We start from the raw sequence: 24,691 nt of genomic DNA, 5'->3' as shown, positions 1-24,691 counted from the left end.
ATTATATTATTTAAGCAATATATAATTTTTTTGATTTGGGGGGGTCAGGTGATAATGTCACAGATAATAATCTTGACAGGTTTCGTGAGATTCACCCTATAGCTGATCAGTCCATCTATGTTCTACAGTTTGATTTGGTCCTTCTCTGTCTCTCAGACATTGATGAGTGTGAACTCCATAATGGTGGCTGTGACCACTACTGCAGGAACACAATTGGCAGCTTCGAATGTAACTGTCGAAAAGGCTTCAAACTGCTGACGGACGAGCGTTCTTGCCAGGGTAGGATGCTCTTCTTCTGCTATAGGTCCAACACAATGTAGAGAAGCAGCGTGGGGGTTGGTGTTAGTATCTGTGTTTGTAACTAAGCTTAAAGATAAGACCGGGTGGGAGTCTCATGAAGGGTGCCAGTATCAACTTGCAAGATTCCTTTGAAGATCCTTAACATGGACTAAGAGTATAACTCTCAGCCCTAAAAGAATATATTTAGTTTAAGCACACAGACAACTCCCTCTCCTTGATACAAGTCTTCTGAGGAAAGCACCTTTCCCTGTTATTAATTAAAAGCCTCGATTGATTTCTTTTAAACTGAATATGGAGCCTTTGAACAGAAAATGAGAGTGTGCTTGATGTAAAAGCTGTGCAGTTTTCAATTTAAGCTCATTTTTGTTTGATTATAGATATTGACGAGTGCTTTTTTGAGAGAACGTGCGACCACACTTGTGTAAACTCACCTGGTAGTTTCCAGTGTGTTTGCAACAAGGGCTACACTCTTTATGGGCTTACCCATTGTGGAGGTAAGGATAAAAACAGCTATTTAAAGATTTTTTTTTTTAAATTAAAATCAAAGGTCCTTGATACTGTTTTATTGATTTTGATGAATCACACAGAATTATTACAGATGAAGTGCAACTATATGACTTTTGTCGGTTCCTCCATTCTCAGACATAAACGAATGTAGTTTGAACAATGGAGGATGTGAGCACACCTGTGAAAACACCATGGGAAGCTTTGAGTGCCACTGTCATGCTGGTTACAAACTGCACTGGAACAAGAAAGACTGTATCGGTAAGATGAGCCTGAGTGATTCTGAATGCTGGATTTCTATATCTGATGATGTTGGCCTAGATGGAAATCAGTTCTTCATCCCTGGGAGTTAAAAGCAGGAGATACTTTTGTGTTTCTCTATCTGGCTCTCTCTGTCTGTGCTATTGCTGAACAAACAGATACCAGGTGCTGTCTAACTCAAATCTCACATGTCGCGCTGTACATTCATATTCTCATCTTGAACATACTGCATTGTTGAGCTTTTTTCTAACTCATAACTCGTCCACCTTCCTCTCAGCATGCATAATATAGCTTCACATTTAAGCATTGTGATTTTCACATTCAGAAGCAGAGGACTCTGCACTAGTGCCGCCACCTGCCAGGCCCACTCTCAACTGCAGTAAGCAGGGAGGGGGTGAGCTATGCTACCTGACCTGCCAGTCGCAGGTTCATATTAGTAGTGGTGAGTGTTACAGCATTTAGAGATCTTCCTTTGTCTACATGCTAGAGTTTGCTTGGAGCTTTTCTGACACCTTCACCTTCACCTGTAGGAGCTGAAGATTCATACACCGTGACCTGTGGCATGCCCCTGCCGTGCCACGCAGGAGGACAGTGGAAAGGGAATGGATCATATTGCCCAGGTAAATCCATGTGGATGTGTGTACTGGGTTTGAACTGTTCCAAGCAGTGTATACTGTTTACTACGTAATACTATAAATCAGTGATGGGCAAACTTGGCCCTTCCAGCCCACTTTCCTGCAGAGATTTGATCCAACCCTGATATGACTCACCTGCCTGTAGCCTTCTAGTAGTCTTGAAGACAATGATTAGCTGGTTCAGGTGTGTTTGATTAGGGTTGGAGCTAACCTCTGAAGGAAAGTGGCCTGGAAGGGCCAAGTTTGCCCCCCCCCGCTATAAATATACTATTGTAGTAATTGTTAATATTTTGAATTAGCTTCAAATTCAATTTGAGTCATTTGATGTTCTTTTGTCGTTTTTATTCATTTTAATATTTTAATATTTTAGTTTTATTATAGTTTTAGTTTTAATATTTTTTATTTCGCTTTAATATATTTTGGTTTTCGTTATATAAATTTAGCGATTTTTGTACTTAAAGAAATGATAATTATGTCATTAATTACTCACCCTCATGTCGTTCTAAACCCGTAAGACCTTCGTTCATCTTCGGAACACAAATTCAGGTATTTTTGATGAAATCCGAGAACTTTCTGACCCTGCATAGACAGCAAGGGTCCTACCACATTCAAGGCACAGGAAGGTAGTAATGATATTGTTAAAATAGTCCATGTGACATCAGTGGTTCAACCGTAATTTTATGAAGCTACGAGAATACTTTTTTTGTGCAAAGAAAATAAAAATAATGCACAAACAACACGCATGCATCATGGCACTCTCAATAATGGTGGAGGACTGTCCCAGGAGAGAAGAAATCATCGTATAAAGTCTTTTTTTTGTTGTTTTCTTTGTGCACAAACAGTATTCTTGTAGCTTGTCCTTGTGATGAATATGATGAATGATGAATATGATGAGTGTATAAGTCACAGTGTTCCTTTCTGTTACAGGTTCTGGAATCAAAACCATTGCTACATTTAAATCTGGACAGGGGACGTGCAATCTGAAGCGGAGTCAGGAAAATCTTGCACAGAGCTTTAAAACCGCCCTGTCAGGTACTGGTTTTCACTGAAAAAATATGCAGTTGACTACTAAAGCAGCAATTTGTTTGCACATACTTTAAGTCAAAGTCTAAAGCCAGCACATTAATAAAACACTGTGACATGACTATATTAGTCAAATTGTACGACCGAAACAAATCACTAGCTTTCTTTTATTTCCCTCTATGCAAGTAGACTTAATGGAAATAAAAAATAAGTGAGTGATGCAGCAAGCCAGACACAGAGATACTTATAATAAAACTAATACTATAATAAAACTATATATTTCACAAGTTTGGTCTGAAAAGATTCTGAAAAGAGTCCCACACTCTTCAGTGAAAGACTATAACTTGAAATATTTGATTCCCTCTCCGCTCATGTGTGATTCTTTCTACACTGTTATCCATACTGGAAGCATAAGGGATGTAAGAAAATAAATTTGATTTCAATACACAAAGAAAGCAAGAGTTAAGCCTGCCTTTTCATTTCGGACCCTCTAAATCCATTAAGTCTTTAATATCTATTCACTCAGATAAAAGAGCCACCGAGAATGTCCAGTTCAGCTTTGTTAGCCTGCACTGTGCCTCTTCAAGCAGACAGCAACGTAGTCGCCACGGGCGGAAGGCTGGCGAGGAGGAAGGGTCCTCCATCACTGCCCAGTTTGAGCTGGATGTGAACCTGGAGGAGGTAACAGGTTGGTTTCGTGCACTGCATGTGTATGTTTCAGTAGAAACCTTAGGCCTCTCACTGCTTGCTCGCATCTCTCCCTCTTCCTGCTCCTGTCGCTGTTACTAAAACAAGCCAACAGGTGAAAGTATCTCCTGGTTTAAGATGGAAGTGGGTTCTATATTTAATAGTGGACAGTGTGCACGTTATGGGTGTTTGTGTGCACTCTATGTATGTATGAGATATGGTATCCAGTATTTCTCTCAGCAGAGGGCTGTGACCTGGCATGTGTTCGGCGGCGCTCTGAGAAGCGGCTTAGGAAGACTATCCGCACTCTTCGGAAGTCCATTAACCGGGAGCAGTTTCACCTGCACTTCGCTGGATCGGAGTATGAGCTGGCTAAGAAACTCGTCCGACCCGCTGACCTACCAGACCACTGCGGCACCGGACAGGTTCTGCTAGACAAGAAATGTGGTGAGTGCAAATACACGCCACTTACAGTTGCTTGAGGACACAAAATATTTGTTAGGATTCACATATGTATTATATTATTTACTTTGCATGTTGGTTGTGCTCCAGGTCACTTATTATGTCTAGTTGGAATGAATCGGTTTTATTCGACAGTTTTTCAAATATTGTATATTGTAGAAGTGGATTTGGCATCAGTGCAGGCCAGATGACTGACATATATTAGGTGTTATATAGTATAATATGTATGGTGTGAGAAAGTTGGCGTGAGTTTTATTTAAGAGGCAAGACTGGGAAACAGAAGGCTGCTGTTGGCTCTTACAGCTAAATGCTGTTCCAACCTCAAGACTGAAGCAGAGTACATGTTTTGTGTGACAGGCGCACTTCAAATCAGCTTGCTACAGCATATGTTCAACTTGGCATCCGTTTCCTTTAGCCTCTAGAATAAACATCTCAGAGGGACTGTATGTGAGGCACAGCTAATTCTTTGTCTGGAGGCCTCATTGTGTTGAACATTATCTCATTGCCTTCATTGTCTTTGACATAAGGCTCTTTCAAAGATGCCTTTTTAAGGTGACAGTATTGCTGAGGTTGTTTGTCCTCTTTTATGGTGGAAAAGTCCATTATCTTTTACAGGCTCAGTTTCAGCAGTAATGCAGACAACCAAAGGCTCTCTGCTTTTTTGAGGCTCTTCAGTTGCTGTAAAGACTTCTTTGTAACAGTCTCAGAGTAAAATGTTATTGCTCTGTGATTGCACTTCCATAGCTACAGAGACTTAATAGACATCTCAGTTATGCTTTGTCCATGTATCAAATTTGTGATGTTTCACGTAAAATTTATCTAAAGAAATATGAGATGGTTGGTGACAAGCAGTAGGTGAGAGCTGTAAAATTACAGCATGTAATTTTAGCATAGCTCAGATAGCTTAACTTTGGAAGAATCTGGCGAGCTTTCAAGTTCATATTGACTTTTGCATTGGAGTTTGAGACATATTTTACATTTCTTAAATAATTTTTTAAAAAGATGTTTTTACTTGAACAAGTTTCTTAAGAATGCATACAATTAATGCATAAAACATGAGAGTAATGACATTTAGCAATGTTACAAATATCCTTTTCAAATAAATGCTGTTCCTTTGAACTTTGCATTTGTTTAAGAAAAAAAAATGTGGCTTTGCAGAATCTGGCGAGCTTTCAAGTTCATATTGACTTTTGCATTGGAGTTTGAGACATATTTTACATTTCTTAAATTATTTTTTAAAAAGATGTTTTTACTTGAACAAGTTTCTTAAGAATGCATACAATTAATGCATAAAAAATGAGAGTAATGACATTTAGCAATGTTACAAATATCCTTTTTAAATAAATGCTGTTACTTTGAACTTTGCATTTGTTTAAGAAAAAAAAATGTGGCTTTGCACAAAAATATTAAGCAGTTTTATAGCAGTCACTGACTGTTTTATATTAATTTAAAAATTAAACACTGCTTTCAATATTGATATAAATGATTTCTGAATATAAATGATTTAGCTTTGCCATCACAGAAATACATTTCATGTTAAAATACTGTATATTAAAATAGAAAATAGTTCATAGTATGACTGTTTTTTCTGTACTTTTGCTGTCCAGATACCTTCTGTCTCTATCTGTGTCTATTTTGAAGTAGTTTGGGGAGTTTGCAGTGGTTCTCTCTTCTTCGACTCAGGGTGTGGGGTTTTGAGTTGTTTGATCCATTTTGGGTTACTCTCCACTGGAGAATGATAATGGAGGAAAATGAAGTAAGAAGACCGGTGACCACTGACCAGCTCGCTCCTCATTGTTTTACAAATCACAAGTCCCACAAGTCCAACTTTACAGATCCAAGCTATACGTCTACATCTCATTTAACATGTTTGGAAAGCGATGCCAAGTGAATTGTACACACTTGCCAATAAGTAATTAATTGAATCCATGCTGAATATAGGATTGTAAGTTTTGCTCTTTTCACTAAAACAGGCGTACAATTAAGGTACACAAAAGTGTAGTGTCCAAGTGCCAGCTTAAATAGAGCTCTAAAAAGAGCTATATTTTTTCCTCCCTGTTCTGGCCTCCCCCACTGGCTTGCATCACTGAGTGCAGTTTAGCCTTTTCAGTTTGCCCACTCCATTGTAAATCCCAGTGGGGCTTGTTCAAGCTCCTGGAGTGAGTGGGGAAAATCTGTGCTTCAACACTTCTTCGCAGCTTTACAGACCTGCCTTTGCTTTTTAAACCCTGAAGAGTGATCAGAACCCATCATGAAATATATTCTAGTTCACCCAGTAAATAAAATTCTGTCATCATTTTGTCACCCTTATTTTCATTCCAGAACTGCATGACTGTTTTTCTTCTGTAGAACGATATTTTGAATTTTTGAATATCTCATTTTTTTTAGACGGCATTGACTTTAACGGTATGAGCAAAAATATTGTTCATAATATCTTTTGTGTTCCAACTGAAGAAACAAACACGTTTGTCATTTTTGTGTAAAATTTCATGCTAATTCACTTAAAGCACACATACATTTTGACATGGATTGAACATGTAATCCATTAGTTAGATATCACAAAAACACACAATGATGAACTCTATATGAACAGCAAAACTAAACGGTCACAGAAGGAGGGGTTTGCCTAAGTTTGCCCTCTCAGCTGCCGCTTTCCTCTCCTGTCCATAAATGTGCTAAGTTATTGTTTGCTTGTTTGCTTTTGTAGGGGGGTGTTTTAGAGGGCTGTTTATTCAAGCAAGCAGTTTAAGAGCCAAATTCCTCCTTAGGCAGGGCCACTCTGTGTGACCCCAGGCAGTGAGCGGCTCAAGAGAATTGACTTCAGCGACACCATGGGAATCAATTAGCATCAGCTGTTTGGGCCCCTGCCTGATAGGCGCAAGGAGCGATTGGACTCCGCTGAATGGGGGGATTCACAATCCTGACCCCTTTTATTGGGTTCAGCTCCTTACCACTGTGATACCATAGTGTTTGCCTATGTCATCAAATAGGCAAAAGCCAGGGAATTGAATAGAGGTGAAAGGTCCTTTAAACCTCTTTGGGACCATCAATTCGAGGATTCAATAGAATCATCGCTTTGCATTTGAAAGGCTTCAAGGTTTTTTTTCTCTCTCTCTCTCCAGCTCTCACTCTTTTCCTCTCCTCTCTCTTACTCCGTCGCTCCGTCAAATAAAAGCCACCCGGGACAATGTGACGGTGGCTCCTCATGGTCATTCAGGATTAACAAAAGAGAGGAAAAAATGAACTGCTCTTGAGAGAATTACATTTTCTTCTTGGAAAATTGGGCAGTTTGCTGAGGCACACATAATTGCCATGCTGTTTAAGCCTTTGTGGAATTAGCCGTCATTACCATAAAATCTCGGGAGTAAGAGGTTTGTCTAAATTCTCCCAAACACTGTCAGTTGGATGTTTGCACAGAGACACTGAGATGAAAGGAACGTTTCTAAATTGCCGTACTTACTTGGTTAAAAGACTGAACCGTACTGGTGCGTGGCTTATTTTCAGGCACAGTGTGTGCAAAACACTTTTGAAAGCGGCACTATAAATCAGAGCGGTTTATAAAGCGAACATTAAAAAGACTTTGTTCCGCTCCCTTTAATCAGACATCATAGGTTTAGGCGAGGTAATATTCCCTTTGAGCGTGTTCAGTAAGGTGAGGGATTGTGTATGCGTGTGAGGGCTGTTTGATGTGGGGGATCAGGCAGCTGTGGAAAGCCTCAGTTCTCTTATTTGTTAGAATTTTTGGCATAGCTGCATCAGGTCAATTTGCAGTGCCCCTTTAGCAGCTTAATGTGAGGCCCCTCATTTGTGTTCCAAGTTTAGTCTCTGTTTCATCTAATTTCTGTGCGCTAGTCAAATGCAGCGTTGGCACATACTATAATGGAGAGCAGGGAAGGTGCTTTCTTTGCCCCCCTGGGACGTACCAAGATGAAGAGGGGCAGGTGTCATGCGATGTGTGCCCGGGACCCGAGGGCAGGGGAATCCCAAGAACCACAGGAGCACGCAACATCTCGGAGTGTGGAGGTGAGACTTCACCGAGACATGCTCATCAACAAAGAAGTCTGTAGTCTTTCCACTATCACTCACTTCCATTGAGGTCGGTGTCTGTCAAGAGCTTGAATGTTTGTCTGTCATTTAGTTTTAAATTCTGTTTATTGGTTCTAGCATGTAAAGGCCTGTTCACACCAAGGATGATAACTATGAAGATAACTAAAACGCTACCTATAATAGCATCTACAACAAAGCACAATAAATTTGCTTATTTTAAGGGTTCACTGGAGTTACATCGTCACATACAGTATGTATTTTTAAAAAGGGTCAAGTTGTTGGACTTTTTTGTAGAGCCTAAGAATTAAGTAGTTGGCCTTTTTCTTCAAGAAATAAAGGCTGTCCTGAATATTAAGGAAGATAAAGCAGTCAGAGATGACACCAAAGATTGCATTGGACTTGCCCTAAAACCAGAGATGATCTTAAAAATTTACATTTATGCCAATCACAGGCTTATATAATATGTTAGTATATATAACATTAACTTAACATATTACTTAACATATTAAACTAATAATAATTACCTAATAATATAAAAAAAAAATGCTGGTAACACTTTAGTGCTGTCAAACGATTAATCGCATTCAAAATAAAAGTTTTTTAAAAATAACCTGTTTTTCTGAACTAATATACTGTATGTGTGTGTATTTATATATACTTAATAAATATACATAGTACAGACACATATGTGTAAACAAAACTTTTATTTTGGATGCAATTATTCGTTTGATAGCACTAATAGGGACCAATTCTCACTATTAACTAGTTGCTTATTAGCATGCCTATTAATAACATATTGGCTGTTTATTAGTACTTATAAAGCACATATTCTGCATGACCATATTATACATCCCTAATCCTACCCAATACCTAAACTTAACAACTACCTTACTAACTATTAATAAGCAGCAAATTAGGAGTTTGAGGCAAACGTCGTAGTTAATGGTTTGTTAATGGCGACTGGGCCGTAAAATAAAGTGTGACCTAATATTTATTTTAAAATGTTTTTATTTAGCTTAGTAATAATTATTATTAACAAAATAAAATTTTCTTAACAGAGTTTCCATTTTCTTCGCTGTACAAGACCTGTACCACATTTCATCCTATTATCCGTTTATCCTGAGAGATGTCATCCCCCAGATATCTAAGGTTGCAAAGAAAGAGTATGAATCACATCCTGTTTTTTGTTTATGCAGTAGGCAGGAAGCATACCTGTATTGATGATAATCTCTCAGGCTCATGGCTAGTTGAGCTTGAGTTGAGTTTTTGTGATTGCGAGTGTGTTGGAAGGGGTCATTTCATGCAGTCCTGCAAATCCTCAACTGTCTGATTCATTCACACCAACAAAGAATTCCAGAACTGTCTTGTGTTTGGAGAAAAAAAAGGCACCACCATGTTTCTGCTTCTCAGACACGGTCATCAAAAGCAGCTTACTATGCAGATGCCATCTTCTACCTTCTGCTGATAGACACAACTAAAGGGGCTGTTAGGGTCCGTCTCAGTGGTAGCCAATTTAGTGTGGTCACTAGAGGGACGAGAGGAGGCCTGCAGTTTATTAGATAATGAACTTGCATGACATCACTGCAGTTTGCTTTCTTTGGAAGACAATAAAGTATTCAACTTGGTTTGCCTGGCATTGCCTTAACAGTTTTCTGATCCTAGGTCAGTGCCGTCCTGGTCAGTTCTCCCATGATGGTTTTGTGCCCTGTCTGCCCTGCCCACAAGGCACCTATCAGCCTGAGGTCGGCCGAACTTCCTGTTTCCCATGTGGAGGAAGCCTCACAACCAAATATGATGGTTCTGTGTCCTTCCAAGACTGCGAGACTAAAGGTGAGAAGAATATGGCTATAATTCAAGTGAGATTATACTGCTGTTCAAAAGTTTAGGGTCAGTAACTATTTACAATTTAATTGTTTTCTTTTTAATGTATTTTGAAATGTAATTTATTCATGTGATGGCAAATGTGAATCTTCAGCAGCCATTACTCAGTCTTCAGTGCCACATGACCTTTCAGAAATAATTCTAATATGCTGATTTGGTGCTCTGAAACATTTCATATATTATCAGCGTTGAAAACAATTGTGGGTATTAATATTTTTGTGGACGCTGTGATGCATTTCTTCAGCATTTATATGAAATGGAAATCTTTTGTAAGATTATAAATGTCTTTACTGTCACTTTTGATCAATCTATGCCATCACTACTGAAAAAACCCCCCATTTATTTCAAAAAAGAAATTCTGACTGACCCATTTTGAACAAAAGTGTATATTTACATTAATGAAGACTACTCTGCTGGAAAGAAACAGCCTAAACCAGCCTAAGCAGTTCTCCCAACCAAATTTTAAGGGGTTTGCAACTCTTTTTTTAACTGGTCAGGCTGGGACAACAGTTTTATAAGCAGATTTAAAGAAGGGTATTATCTTAAAATGTTGAATTATTTTATATTTAGTAGAATTTTAAGACAGAAATGCTGATTTCAGAACTGATTTTGGTGTCCCTACAGTTCAGTGCTCCCCAGGGCATTACTACAATACCAGCACCCACCGTTGCATTCGTTGCCCCATTGGAACCTATCAGATGGAGTTTGGCCAAAACTACTGCATTGCCTGCCCTGGAAACACTACTACTGATTTTGATGGATCCACAAACATTATGCAGTGCAAAAGTAAGTGCAATTCACACTTTAAAAAAAATTATTCTTTCAATTCAGCCTATCCTTTTCTCATTAAAAAATGTATTTTAGTTCTCTGTATAGTCTAGCCTAAGTGGTTTAATTTGTTCCTGCCAGACAGACACTGTGGAGGAGAGCTGGGAGAATTCACCGGCTATATCGAATCCCCCAACTACCCCGGCAACTACCCGGCCAACATCGAGTGCACCTGGACCATCACCCCTCCTTCCAAGCGCAGAATCCTCGTTGTGGTACCTGAGATCTACCTTCCTATTGAAGACGAGTGTGGGGACTATTTGGTCATGCGGAAGAGCTGTGAGTGTTGCAGGGCTGTGATCTGGTGTTGAATGCATTGGCTCAGCAGGGTGATTGTGAATACACATGTGAGGAAATGGGGGGAGGAGCCGCATCGATGGGCTCATTAGGGCTCTCCTTCATCTCTTGGGGTTCGAATAAGCCACTGAAGAGGTCTTTAGAAGTTTCTTTACTGTTCCCACAGCTCTACCTAATTCAGTGACGACTTATGAGACGTGCCAGACATATGAGCGACCCATCGCCTTCACCTCCCGCTCCAAGAAACTCTGGATCCAGTTCCGCTCCAATGAAGGAAACAGTGGAAAAGGCTTCCAAGTGCCATATGTAACGTATGATGGTGAGAATTGAATTGCTGACGTGTTTGTATTGTGTGTAAAGTGTTTAAAGTAGCTTGAGTATTTATATGCTGTCTATTGTGCTTCTTTTAGAGGACTACCAGGAGCTCATTGAGGACATTGTTAGGGATGGAAGATTATATGCCTCTGAGAATCATCAAGAAATTCTTAAGGTATAGTGCATTAATTTGTCTTTCAAAGCAACTTTTAAACCGGTTTCATTGTAACTTGATTTTAAGTAATTAATGTGAGGCAAGTACTAAAATCAAGAGGTTTGCCGTTGCAGATCCCAGTAGGAAAAAACAGACAATAGTGCCACCCTGTGGAAGACGGTAGAATATATTGTACTGGTGTTTTGTAATTGACTTTTAAAGTCCATTTATGTTTTCTTATTAACTTTACAGGACAAGAAGCTTATGAAGGCCCTGTTTGATGTCCTGGCCCATCCGCAAAACTTCTTCAACTACACTGCACAAGAGTCTAGAGAAATGTTTCCAAAATCATTTATCAGATTTCTCCGCTCCAAAGTTTTGAGATTCCTACGCCCCTGAATTTTGTGAAATAATCTTGTACGGAATAAATATTTGGTGCTCCAGAGAAATTTTAAATGACTGACCTGGAACAAATATTCCTGAATGCTCTTGGCCGCCTGCATACTTGCGGATTCAAGATGAATTCTTGAACCTGATGAGATGAGAGCTCACAAGAAACTTTCCTAAATACATCAAATCAAAACAAACCATTGGAATTTTTTCTCCTGAAGAAAATGAACTGTTTTTCCAGTGAATGGATTTATTGCTGCCCTTCTAACCATTCTAAAATGAACTGCCACCTTTCAAGAAAATGATTCTTCCTGTTTCATTCCTTTATTGCCCAGAAGTGACTGTGTTACAAAAACATGTTAATTACAGCCTGAATTATAGTCAGAAAAAAGAAGAGCAACTAGATTGCTTGTTATATATTATAGGTCATTTCACAAAATTTGCTATTTTTTGTGAAAATATGTTTGACCAGCTTATTTTGAAACTTCAGACAACTACTTAGAATGTAGTGGAAGTTAAAGCAGTTAAAGTCATTTTTGCAAGTTTGAATGTGTTGTACATTATGTAAAAAAAAATTAGCATCAGCTCTCATGTTACTATATTGTATTCTTTTTTTGCATTGTAGCCTTCTTCATACATGACATATATGTATTCTTCATTTGTTTCCAGTCAGAAACCGTAGATGTACACAATATTTTCAGTGGCACTGGTTAGACATTTAAGATATCACTTCTCAGTTTCTCTGCATTCACTTCTATCACACTTCCATCACCTAACTGATTTTTGGATTAAGAGGCTCTTGATGTAGGATTGATTACTCATTGATGACATGCAGAGTAAATTAAATGTTTATATTTTTTATGGTTGTACATCTAACATGTAAATAAAGAAATGCACTCAAAATGTCTTTGTTGTATCAAAAGCAATGCTTTTGCAATAGCCTAGATCAGCGATTTACAACCAGGGGGTTCTTGGATAAATTAAACTTTTCTTTGTTAAACCACTAAAACAGAAATTATGGCTTAAGGCAAGACACCCCAGGTGTAATTTTTGAATAGATCTCACCGTTCTTCCACAGTTGAATTAAGAATTGCAAACATTTTCTAAAATGTTATGATAAAATATGGAAATGTAGGCATTATCTAATTAAATATGCACTAATTTGCATACCTTTCCAGAACAGAAATCTGAACATTGGCTAAAGCCAGGTTCAAAATGTTTCATTTTGTTGACACATTACATTTAATTCATCAAAACATGAAGAGGGGATCTCTTTTTATCATTCCATAAATCTGAAAAAATAACCTTGTTTTACGAATAAAAAGTTGTATAAAATGAGGCATATTAGCCTACATATAAATAGGTTAAAATAGGCTGTCAACACATTTAAGTTCAAATAAATGACGGTGACTGATCTATTTGTAGTTAATGCAGTTTGAAGCATATAGCACCTGACTGAATATAGTAGTGATACGAGGGAGTGTTTTTTGAACGATAGAGCTGAACTCAGTCTCAGGTAGAACGCTGTTCAGTTACGGAAGAATGGTTCCCACCCACGTGTTTCCGGAGGGAAGTGATAAAGCGCGGACCGGCTGCTGATGATCAGCTGATGTGTCAAACAGAGTCCAGCCGTCACGCTTTGTTTTGTTGACGTTTATTTGGACTAAAAGAGTTCTTGCTACTATAATATCTACTCGTTTTTCTGGTACATCTCTCTTCAATATTTGGCGACGGTGTCTTTAGCGGAAGCGAAAAGATGTATCGATTGACCTCAAGAGCCGCTGTCAATCTGTTGACGTTTTCATCGCTAATGGGTTTCCTGCTGATATTATCCGCAAAAACATCAGAAGCTAAGGTAAAATATGATATTTATTACTGTGTTTTAATACATAAACGATATACTTCGTGTAGCCGTTAGCATGTTCAATGTTTCTGCGAAATAAAAGGTAATAATACGTAATAATAAATTAGCAAATCAACACTTTCTTTATCGGAAACAGTGTCAGGTGGATTCTAAACTGACAAAAGTATGGTTTATATGAGTTTGTGTATCTGTGGTCACTCTTCACAGAATTCAGAAGACATCAGGTGCAAATGTATTTGTCCACCTTATAAGGAAATTGCTGGGCAGATCTACAATCAAAACGTTTCCTTGAAGGACTGGTAACTGATTTACTAGTCTTAATACGAGTCTACAGTAACTTCTGTAATAAACTAATCCCATGACTCTCTATTCACTGATCCATAACTTCTCAAATACAATCATTTGCACAGTAATTGCCTTCATGTGGTGGAGCCGATGCCTGTTGAAGGCAAAGATGTGGAGGCATATTGTTTACGCTGTGAATGCAAATATGAAGAAAGGAGCTCTGGAACCATCAAAGTAAGTTCAATGTCTTTATATGGTATGGTATATAATATGCTAACTTAAAAAAAAAAAAACAAGTTTAAATATTAGAGAAATTATCATCTTTCTCTCTTTTACAGGGCACCATTATAGCATATCTGTCTATTCTGGGCCTTCTGTTGTTGTATATGGTCTATCTGACACTGTTGGAGCCTATTTTGAAGAGAAGGCTGTTTGGCCATTCACAGCTCATTCAGAGTGACGATGATGTTGGGGTAAGTGTTTTGCTACATCTTTATGGATACAAGATTTAATATATGTTGTAAGTATTGGTAGTTTGGATGAAAAATCTGTGTAATGAAATAGATGCATTTATAGATCTTTATTGTGTCACTAATGATAGTCATATGCTATAAAGTGTGCTAACATTATACTCTGTTGTTATAGGACCAGCAGCCCTTCGCCAATGCCCATGACGTGCTTTCCCGTTCTCGCTCTCGCTCCAACATGCTAAACAAAGTGGAGCACGCTCAGCAGCGCTGGAAGAGGCAGGTCCAAGAACAGCGCAAATCTGTCTTCGACCGTCACGTGGTGCTTAGCTAAAAGCCTTTTACAGTCTGGACTATTATCCGTGGGTTCTGGTACTGTGTTAAATGTGGGGTCTTCTCCATGTGTCCGACCCATCTCATTGGTCTGCCTGAGCAACCCCCAGTGACTCCAGTGTGTTCATTTATTTTTGATGTGTAGGTTTGTCGTCTTGACCAATGTGTCCGACTAAACCTTGTTTATTATTAGAGTTTGCTTGATACAGACAGTTTGCATTAATTATCACTGTGTTCTTGCATTTTGAAATCATGCACTCTAAAATTAGCAAAGAAAAAATGTTTACTTCTACTGCAGTCCAGTCACACCGAACTTGATGTGGGGATAGAAGTGCCAATTTCCTCATAAAATTAGGCTGATGCATTTATTCATTAATATTAGGGCTGCACGATTAATCGCATGCGATATTTAACGCGCATCTTATCAGTAAAGCCGGTCTGTAATCAGCGGTAAATCTCCATCACCTGCGTGCTTTCACATTGAGCAGCATTAACTACACAGAGCCGTTGTTCACTGATGAGTTGCGCAAAAAATCGCGCGAATATGAACGTGGTTTAGCGCAGCTCGTCAGTGAACAACGGCTCTGTGTAGTTAATGCTGCTCAATGTGAAAGCACGCAGGTGATGGAGATTTACCGCTGATTACAGACCGGCTTTACTGATAAGATGCGCGTTAAATATCGCATGCGATTAATCGTGCAGCCCTAATTAAATCTTTTTATATAAATTTTCAGGATTGTTACTAAACGCAAAATATTACTTTCCAGTCTTATTGTACAGTGTAAAATTACCCCCTTTTCTATTCTTACTCTTCTCTTTCTTACCTTGCGGTTTCCTGTCAACTATTATATGTAAATAATGATAAGTGAATGTGTTTTGTCATTGTCTCCAAATTATATGCTGTACGACTAACCTCTCAATTCAGTTCTTCACTATTTTGGTGTAGATTTAGATTCATTATGGTGTACAACAGTTCCTTTTGTTGTTTTTTGAAGGACAGCATTCATGAGGTACATGCTTTGATGGTATCAGAATTATATTCTTTGTCATTACTATCTGTATATATAATAATTGAAATGTTCAGGTACACGATTTAACAGAGAGCTGTTTTGACCTTTTGCTTTACATTACAGTTTTGTTAATATGTGAATTCCGGTTTCTCGTCTCCGTTTGTTCCGGTAATAACAGCGCTGTCGAACGCGCTGCTCAAATGACGCAGTTTCGGTTAATGGTAATGGCAATTTTAGTCCCCAGGAGGCGCTGTTTCCAAACAGGCTTTTTGCATTAGCGTCGAAGAACAGGGCTAGAGTTATGCGTAATTAAACGTGCTACATTATAAAAAATAAAAACGATTATAAAATTGAGCCGACTACTTGTAATTAGTAAGAGAATTCTCTAAAATACGCAGTGACGGTATGTCCTACTCATACACTACTTTTAACATAATAAACAGTGAACTGTTCATTTAAAATATTTTGCTGAAAAGCTGAGCGTATTAGTTTACCCGAAAGTATTTACCTCGTAAACGATCTAGACAACGTGAAATAGTTTAACATAGACTATGCATATCCCATTTCTCACATAACGGTTCTCATCATTTCCTGCGCTTCCTCATCCTCCTCCTCCCCCTCCTCCCCCTTCTTTCTCTCTTTTACAGGGCACCATTATAGCATATCTGTCTATTCTGGGCCTTCTGTTGTTGTATATGGTCTATCTGACACTGTTGGAGCCTATTTTGAAGAGAAGGCTGTTTGGCCATTCACAGCTCATTCAGAGTGACGATGATGTTGGGGTAAGTGTTTTGCTACATCTTTATGGATACAAGATTTAATATATGTTGTAAGTATTGGTAGTTTGGATGAAAAATCTGTGTAATGAAATAGATGCATTTATAGATCTTTATTGTGTCACTAATGATAGTCATATGCTATAAAGTGTGCTAACATTATACTCTGTTGTTATAGGACCAGCAGCCCTTCGCCAATGCCCATGACGTGCTTTCCCGTTCTCGCTCTCGCTCCAACATGCTAAACAAAGTGGAGCACGCTCAGCAGCGCTGGAAGAGGCAGGTCCAAGAACAGCGCAAATCTGTCTTCGACCGTCACGTGGTGCTTAGCTAAAAGCCTTTTACAGTCTGGACTATTATCCGTGGGTTCTGGTACTGTGTTAAATGTGGGGTCTTCTCCATGATGTCCGACCCATCTCATTGGTCTGCCTGAGCAACCCCCAGTGACTCCAGTGTGTTCATTTATTTTTGATGTGTAGGTTTGTCGTCTTGACCAATGTGTCCGACTAAACCTTGTTTATTATTAGAGTTTGCTTGATACAGACAGTTTGCATTAATTATCACTGTGTTCTTGCATTTTGAAATCATGCACTCTAAAATTAGCAAAGAAAAAATGTTTACTTCTACTGCAGTATGCGTAATTAAACGTGCTACATTATAAAAAATAAAAACGATTATAAAATTGAGCCGACTACTTGTAATTAGTAAGAGAATTCTCTAAAATACGCAGTGACGGTATGTCCTACTCATACACTACTTTTAACATAATAAACAGTGAACTGTTCATTTAAAATATTTTGCTGAAAAGCTGAGCGTATTAGTTTACCCGAAAGTATTTACCTCGTAAACGATCTAGACAACGTGAAATAGTTTAACATAGACTATGCATATCCCATTTCTCACATAACGGTTCTCATCATTTCCTGCGCTTCCTCATCCTCCTCCTCCCCCTCCTCCCAACCAAAAACACTGGGATGGACAGATCAGAACGCACTCCACTGAAAACTAACTTACTCAAATTCACAGCATGGATATGTGAAAAAGTAACCTTGACAACACAAGCGTCACTTACCCACAGAAGGTAGGAATTTCTTTATCTGACTGTCTTTATGTTCGCTGCTCCAACTCTTTTGAGCTTCTTGTTTTGTGCATGGATAAAAAAATAAAATAAAAATCTCTACAATTGATGGTAATAATGCTACAGAGGATTGTCTGTAGAGACATAAATAAAAGCATAACAGAAAAATATAAATAAGAGTAAAAGTTAAATAATAGGTTAATAATAACAGCATAACAGAAAAGTTTGCATGCGTTTGGATATGAACAATTAAAATGGACTGAGCCTCGAATGTGTTTTGAAGTCGCTAACTGTGAACGGGAAAGAAACTTTCCTTCATTATAGAGGTATAATAAACAAGGCTATGAGAGCAATGGATGACAGTAGTCTACTAATCAGGATGGATTGTCTGTGCGTTCATTGGAGACTCATGAACTCCTCTGTGGTGTTTTACTGTGAACCAGAAACAAGGAGGCGCTCTTAAACCTTCTAAAATCACTGAGAAAACTGATGGATGCTTCTTAGTCAGTTTCTTAGAATTATCATTATAACAATATGAAAAGAAATTAAAAGCAGTTGTTATATTTAATCAGAATATAAATATGTATTTTTACAACGAATTCTTTTGTGCTCATTGGTTGAGTTTTGCTGTTGCTATTGCTGGTAATATCTGAAATTTAGATTATGTTTTCAGTCTGACCTCAGACTAACAGCAACCGTTCACTGTTTTTACACTTTCTTATCTCTGTGGTAAATAACCCCATCATCTGGTTGTCTGTCCCCCAGGGCCACAGTGTGGGAAATGATTAGGGCACAAACCACAGCTCTCTCTGTATCTCTCTCTTTCTGAGTGTGTCTCTGCCTCCCTCAAGGCTGTCTGTCCTTTCCCATGGGCTTATCATGGTTTCTTGACATATCTATCTTGAATGTTTCTTTTTGGTGTGCCCTTGCCCTTGTTTAAAATGTAATTCTGTCGTTGCAACATTGCAAGAAACTCTGGAAACAATGGTTCATACTGATGTCAAAATATATATGCACATTTTAAAAAAGATTTTCAGACACATTATGTGTTTAAGTGTTATTATCACAAGCTAAAAGATGCAATTATGCTTTCAGAAAGGTAACTGAGTTGATGGTAGTTGGGTTGACAGACACGTCTGTGCTCAAGTTCCAAAATGCTATTTTGGTTATCAAAGTCACCTTGAATGAAGAAGAAAAAAAAAACAAACTCTTAACATACTATTTTTTGTGTTGTGTTACAAAAATGTCTATATTAAGACATTTTTGTTTAAGTGATTATTTCATCTTGCATCAGTTATTGTTAAATTAATTTTTACACATATGTTGGTTACATTGTGAACGCTAATGGCTTCCGTTTTGTAGAATGACCCATAATAAAAAAAAAACATTTTCCCATATTTTGAGCATTATCCAAGTATAACTTGAATATTGAATACAATATTCTGCTTTGTATTTTTAAATGCCTGAACAGAATGATTGTGACAGGAATATTTTGTGGTAAGGGTGTGGTGAACATTCAGGGCTGTTGGAAACAGATACTGTTGTATTTTGGAGATTTTGTGGGTTTTGCTGAACATGACTGATGGAACTCTTACAAATGTGTTCAAGGAAGAGGAAACAATTTAATGGGTCTGGCATAATGTTTCTCATACACGTAACTACTTTAACAGGTGTAAATTGTACTTTTGACTTGTAATTGACTTGGTAGTGGAAATGTAAGTGTATTTGAAAATGAAAAATCAGACGAAAGGAAATACCCTAAAAACCAAACAGTTATTATGTTTTCCATCATGGCAATGTAACATGTAAAAGAAGCAGCCCCCCGGGGGGATACATCTCAAGTATTTATAACAGTCCTTACCAGTAAAGTGCTGCTATGAGGATTCATTAGAATATTATTATGTGCTGGACACACTTACGTGGAATTTGTGGAGCTGTTAAATGCTGCCAACCGATTAAAAACAAAGCCCATGTGGAGAAGTTGTAGATGTTTTTCTGCACAAAACAACAGAATTAAGCTCAATGTTGTGGTTCCCACTGCTGAGCTTGGTTATCCAGAGACCATATTGAGGATGCATTATGTTTCGATTGGGTCAACACTTAGACAGCAATGATTAGAAAAAGGGATGTTTGGCTTTTAGATTAGTCCATTTCTAGCACACACTTTCAGTTGCATATTTAGTGTTATGATCACCCTAACAGGCATCCTCTACCATGGGAGATGTTTAGTCTGGTCCTCTAATGTGTTCTTGACATGGGCTGCTCAAAATCAGGATGCAAGGTTAAATATATTGAATGCTCGCTTGCAACGTGAGAGTAACATGACAAACTAGGATTTGACCTTAATATATAATAGTATACCAAAAGTCTGATTCATAATAATATGGTTTTGCATTAGAAACACTAGAAACACAGCAGTTGTATTGTGCAAATCTCTCAAGGTTTTGCAACAAAAAGACATTTCTATATTGTTCTTATTTTTAAGACTGACCCAACACTACTTTTCCTTGAGCTTCTTGCATTAGTTCCCTCTAAATAACACCTGGAGTGAATAACTGTTCTTGGAACCCTGATCTGTGGCATAACTGTCCCTGAGCTATTATCTAAGCAATTTAACACAGATTTGAGAAAGACTCGCACATTATGTTCCAACACCAGAAACCACATTTCTGCTGAGGTATTGGTACAATTTGAAAGAGTTCCAGAGAACGTTTTGAACATGTTGTCATCCTAAAGCTCTTGTCAACCACAGATCCCTGCTTCTTATTGCGGTTGCTTATTTGGCAGCAGGTTTCTTATTTGCGCAAGTTTCAATCCAACAGAGACCGTTTTTAATGTGTCAAACTTCATCTATTGAAAGCGGGATTTTAATATTAGACTGGCCCATGACAGACTTGGATAACGTGAAGGTTTGGTTTTCAGATTGCTCAAAACGTTCTGATATTCTATTATTTTTCTCCAGTTAGCACTAAGATTAAAAAAGTTGACAGGCTTGGTTTGTTCCGTAGATATTCCTAACAACTAAAGCCATAAATTTGCCTCAGTATTGGATTTTAGTTTTGATAGTTCGACAACCTTTTCCTTCCTGTCAACTTAACACTCAACAGCTGTTTTTTTTTTTGTCACAAACTTATCATACAACTTTTCATACAACTATCCATAATGTAGAAATACCTTTGTTTTCTGTTTTGTGGCTACAAAATTCCCATCATCATCCATTGCTTAAGAATCTGAGCTAAATCAGAATTTGTGCATATTTAGATGCAAGTGGCTGGATCTTCACTCCTTTCAAAGGTTCTTTGTCTGTTTGTTCTTGAACTTACACTTCACAAACATGTGATTGCATACCACAGTTTAGACAGCTGTTAGCAATGTGTTATGCTTGTACTCTGCTGCTGAGAAACTGAAGATGTCTGTAGCATATGGGTAATGGTAAATCACAGATATCTTAGCAGTCTAAGATACTGAACTCTGAATATGTCCTGAAATTATTTATTCTCTACCTTAAATTAAACAGAATTTGTGTTCGCTTTCAATTCAAAAGACACTCTTTGTAAAATTGCTCTAAACAAGCTGCAGTCATTAGAAATTAAATCCATAGCAGCAAGAAAACAAGTCAATAAATGTTGCTCACTACAGCAAGTAGTATTCTTCACATGACCTTTTCTCATTGCGAGCCTGTGGGGTTGCCTTCAGCAAGATCATGAAAACAAATGTCATAATATTAAATCATCCATACAATCATGCGACACTGAAGGACACTGCTCGAAATTTCATAACAACCAACATTACACTGTCTGTAAATCTATATTTTAGTGCAACAAAAGCTCGCAAAAGATAGAAATAAAAATAGACTAGGTGCGGGGGGGAAATACATGTATATATAACTTAAAGTAATCCAGAAATAATTTGTGTAATAAATCATTTAGAATATTCTATAACTAAAAGAGCAGATTTTCGTCAGGAGAAAACAAACCTTATTAACAAGTTTCTATCATTCAAAATTATGCAGATCGTTATTGTGTTAACATTTTATAGCTCACTGCTTTGATTGATATGATAGTGTTGTATTTGTTGTCCCTTTCAGTCGTTTATTCTGTGGCGATTATTCAGAGTTCATCCGTTTTTTGTGGTCACCGTTAATGTATTTTTCGGATTCGCGCGCATTTTTAGAAGATTTATTTACAACGAAGTAGAGAGGAATGGCATGTGACTACGATTCGCCCAATTAATATGGATCTCTCTGTGAGACCCCTCAACTACTGTATTTTTCGGATTCGCGCGCATTTTTAGAAGATTTATTTACAAAGAAGTAGAGAGGAATGGCATGTGACTACGATTCGCCCAATTAATATGGATCTCTCTGTGAGACCCCTCAACTACTTCTTCGGTGGCCTGGGAGATTAGAATATTCTATAACTAAAAGAGCAGATTTTCGTCAGGAGAAAACAAACCTTATTAACAAGTTTCTATCATTCAAAATTATGCAGATCGTTATTGTGTTAACATTTTATAGCTCACTGCTTTGATTGATATGATAGTGTTGTATTTGTTGTCCCTTTCAGTCGTTTATTCTGTGGCGATTATTCAGAGTTCATCCGTTTTTTGTGGTCACCGTTAATGTATTTTTCGGATTCGCGCGCATTTTTAGAAGATTTATTTACAAAGAAGTAGAGAGGAATGGCATGTGACTACGATTCGCCCAATTAATATGGATCTCTCTGTGAGACCCCTCAACTACTTCTTCGGTGTCCTGGGAGACCGCTTTGTACGATGGGCTTTTTATTCCTGTTCAAATAAGGAGCTCTTCTGGCCTGTTTTTTCCTGGGGAAGGATGACGGAACCATCAGGCAAAATAGTTATGTGTGAAATGTGAAAGGCACTTATTTTAACCTCGCTTAATTTGCCATTGTAACATACCGTGTAAAGTTCAAATCCATGTGGCTCATGTGAAGAAGAGCCTGCCTGGGAGCTCGAGATCATGGAGAGGCGAGTGGGGGGAAAACAATCCGTCTCCATGGCGACTAGCTCAGCCTTCTGCCAGAGAGAGTTCTCAAGCAGGGAGGAGGGATTTACCCCGCTTGAAAGGACATGCCTGGAAGTTTAGGGAAAAGTTCCAGGTATTACCGGCAAATCGATGAGCTTTTGCAATCGATACGAGTGTTTTTATGAGACCCTGAACAAAATGGCACGAACAGCGGGACATTTCTTTCAGGTAAAACTTTTATCTCATTCTAGCGGGGGTTACGTTGTATGAAAATGAGCAAACAAAGGCTGTGTGTCAAAACCCAGTGAGCTTGCTTGCTGGAAAGCATTTTTGAGCATCACGGAACAAAAATGCGTATAATTCGGAACGTTCGTGATTCCTCAAAATGCTCAAAAACATGACGTCCAAATATCTAACGTTAGTCTAATTAGGCGGCTCACTCGCTTTGGAGGCACAGCCAAAATGAACAGTAGATGTTTTTTATGTAAATGTGGCTCAGAACATGACTTTTTGTTAAAATGTGGTTAAAAATTGTTAACTGTATTATAAAGCCATATGTGTTTACCTTATTTGGTAATTTCCCAACTCATATGAATCTTGTCTGTTGTTAGCTCAATCGTGTAATAATAGGCTGACGTTTTTTTAGTTTGATTCTATTTGAGGAACAGCCAAGGTCAAGTCTGGTTTATATCTTTCTCTGATAGAGCACAAAAAGTTTATGGATTGGTTTAGTAACCAAAGCAGTTGTTGAGCATGGCATTAGCAGCGCCAATGTTATGGGTTCGATTCCCAGGGAATGATACATTAATTAAAAACAATACTTTGAATGCAGTGTAATCCACTTTGCTTAAGTGCATCTGCCAGTTGCATAAATGTAAAATGTAAATGTTGAATGAGCGAGGATTGACAGCAGATAAAGGCACATTTCAGTTGTTACCACTAAAATCATGCACTTATTTGTGCACACACACCCACAGGCATGTACGCATGAAGGTTACATGATCACCTTTCAAGTATACAGTGCCCCCTGCTTTCAGTTTTGGCAGATACTGCAGCTGCAAGCTCTTTTTTCTGAACTTTCTGAACAGACTGTCTATTGTGCTATTGGAACAATGACCCTTCCTTTTCATTGGTCTGGATTGTCAGCTCAATCATGGGAGCCGCTCTGTTCTCTGTCCAGTGCTTGCGCAATATGGATCAGGGTGGGATGTCACCAAACCTTGAACAAAATAGACAGTCACCATCATAATGTGTAACAAACCTTTTCATAAGGTTAAGCTCTAGCTGATCCATAGCCTGTCATTCCACAATGAATGTGATTTTGTGAGCACACTGTGTCAGCTGAAATAACAGTGATGCAAGGACTCTTATTTCCACTGAATCCATTCAAACAGTATTACGTGCAGTATTACTTGTGTATTTATGCTTTTTCTTCCCAGATTCTGTTTCTTGACTTTTTATCGAGATGTAGAACGGTTTTCATTATGCACTTTCGTTGTTAAATTTAGTAGCTTGATATTAGTAATTGTTTTAGTGTGTGATTGCATTTTTTTCTAAGAACGTTCCTGGAAGCGATTCATGCATGACAGCAAACATGACTATAACAAAAGAACTATTGAACTTGTAAAATCCTTTTCAATGTGGTGCACTGAATGGACATCATTGCCTTTAAGGGACTGGGCATTGTGGTTTTTCTTCTGACACACCTGTAATTTTCAGACACTTTTAAAAGGAAACAAGTTGTGACTTGCTTTAATAGATAGCTGACCTTAAGATTACATGATGTGCTTCAAAATGTGTCATATCTAGGCTTTAAAGGGGTCATATGATGCTTTTTTAAAGATCATTATTTTGTGTATTTGGTGTAACAGAATATGTTGACATGCTTTAATGTTCAAAAAACACATTATTTTTCAAATACTGTACATTATTGTAGGTCCTATATGCCCCGCCTCTCTCAAATGCTTCGTTTTCTACAAAGTCCCTCCTTCCGACAAGCGCAGTCTGCTCTGATTGGCCAGCTGACCCAGTGCATTGTAATTGGCCGAACACCACAAGCACGCGTCGGAAATGTAACGCCCCTTACCATAATCGCGAGCTTCATCTT

The 24,691-nt window shown here is 38.1% G+C and overlaps 4 protein-coding genes across 7 annotated transcripts in view; all 4 read left to right on the top strand.

The window, feature by feature from the left end:
- scube2 (signal peptide, CUB domain, EGF-like 2) overlaps window positions 1-12,246 on the top strand; it is a 20,640-nt gene extending 8,394 nt beyond the window's left edge. The window contains exons 9-23 of the mRNA XM_016468397.1: window positions 157-279; window positions 678-794; window positions 943-1,065; window positions 1,391-1,507; window positions 1,596-1,685; window positions 2,628-2,732; window positions 3,250-3,411; window positions 3,654-3,857; window positions 7,725-7,895; window positions 9,582-9,749; window positions 10,425-10,586; window positions 10,710-10,907; window positions 11,092-11,244; window positions 11,336-11,415; window positions 11,647-12,246. Of these exons, the coding sequence (XP_016323883.1) occupies window positions 157-279; window positions 678-794; window positions 943-1,065; window positions 1,391-1,507; window positions 1,596-1,685; window positions 2,628-2,732; window positions 3,250-3,411; window positions 3,654-3,857; window positions 7,725-7,895; window positions 9,582-9,749; window positions 10,425-10,586; window positions 10,710-10,907; window positions 11,092-11,244; window positions 11,336-11,415; window positions 11,647-11,793 (2,120 nt within the window). The 3' untranslated portion in view covers window positions 11,794-12,246. The remainder of the gene's footprint in view (window positions 1-156; window positions 280-677; window positions 795-942; window positions 1,066-1,390; window positions 1,508-1,595; window positions 1,686-2,627; window positions 2,733-3,249; window positions 3,412-3,653; window positions 3,858-7,724; window positions 7,896-9,581; window positions 9,750-10,424; window positions 10,587-10,709; window positions 10,908-11,091; window positions 11,245-11,335; window positions 11,416-11,646) is intronic.
- A 1,105-nt stretch (window positions 12,247-13,351) lies between these two features.
- On the top strand, window positions 13,352-15,103 carry LOC107674442 (transmembrane protein 9B-like). The gene is made up of 5 exons (XM_016468419.1): window positions 13,352-13,639; window positions 13,856-13,947; window positions 14,059-14,167; window positions 14,272-14,406; window positions 14,579-15,103. Exons 1-5 carry the CDS (start codon window positions 13,541-13,543, stop codon window positions 14,732-14,734), a joined length of 591 nt encoding a protein of 196 aa, XP_016323905.1. The 5' UTR covers window positions 13,352-13,540; the 3' UTR covers window positions 14,735-15,103.
- A 1,293-nt stretch (window positions 15,104-16,396) lies between these two features.
- Window positions 16,397-17,160, top strand: LOC107674443 (transmembrane protein 9B-like). Its single transcript, XM_016468421.1, has 2 exons — window positions 16,397-16,525; window positions 16,698-17,160. The coding sequence occupies exons 1-2, from the start codon at window positions 16,439-16,441 to the stop codon at window positions 16,851-16,853; spliced, it is 243 nt and encodes an 80-aa protein (XP_016323907.1). The 5' UTR covers window positions 16,397-16,438; the 3' UTR covers window positions 16,854-17,160.
- A 7-nt stretch (window positions 17,161-17,167) lies between these two features.
- The window catches only part of LOC107674427 (suppression of tumorigenicity 5 protein-like), a 53,796-nt gene continuing 46,272 nt past the window's right edge, over window positions 17,168-24,691 (top strand). The window contains exon 1 of one of the 4 annotated variants that reach the window (XR_001632504.1): window positions 17,168-17,600. The gene's annotated coding sequence lies outside the window, so the exon portion shown is untranslated. Of the gene's footprint in view, window positions 17,601-22,599; window positions 22,813-24,691 lie in introns of those variants that run through there. The other 3 variants (XM_016468396.1, XM_016468395.1, XR_001632503.1) reach the window with 3 other exon arrangements.

Source organism: Sinocyclocheilus anshuiensis, unplaced genomic scaffold (assembly GCF_001515605.1).
Source record: "Sinocyclocheilus anshuiensis isolate Anshui unplaced genomic scaffold, SAMN03320099.WGS_v1.1 scaffold1037, whole genome shotgun sequence".
In the NCBI taxonomy this organism is placed as follows: domain Eukaryota; kingdom Metazoa; phylum Chordata; class Actinopteri; order Cypriniformes; family Cyprinidae; genus Sinocyclocheilus; species Sinocyclocheilus anshuiensis.
Note: the sequence above shows the minus strand (reverse complement) of the source record. Positions and strands in the feature narration are given on the sequence as shown.

Excerpts from the sequence above, each read along its gene's own strand:
- LOC107674442 (XM_016468419.1), top strand. The coding sequence starts at position 13,541 with ATGTATCGATTGACCTCAAGAGCCGCTGTCAATCTGTTGACGTTTTCA. Across the intron at positions 13,640-13,855 it reads CAAAAACATCAGAAGCTAAG|AATTCAGAAGACATCAGGTG; the intron begins GTAAAATATGAT and ends CACTCTTCACAG. Across the intron at positions 13,948-14,058 it reads AACGTTTCCTTGAAGGACTG|TAATTGCCTTCATGTGGTGG; the intron begins GTAACTGATTTA and ends TCATTTGCACAG.
- LOC107674443 (XM_016468421.1), top strand. The coding sequence starts at position 16,439 with ATGGTCTATCTGACACTGTTGGAGCCTATTTTGAAGAGAAGGCTGTTT. Across the intron at positions 16,526-16,697 it reads AGAGTGACGATGATGTTGGG|GACCAGCAGCCCTTCGCCAA; the intron begins GTAAGTGTTTTG and ends CTGTTGTTATAG.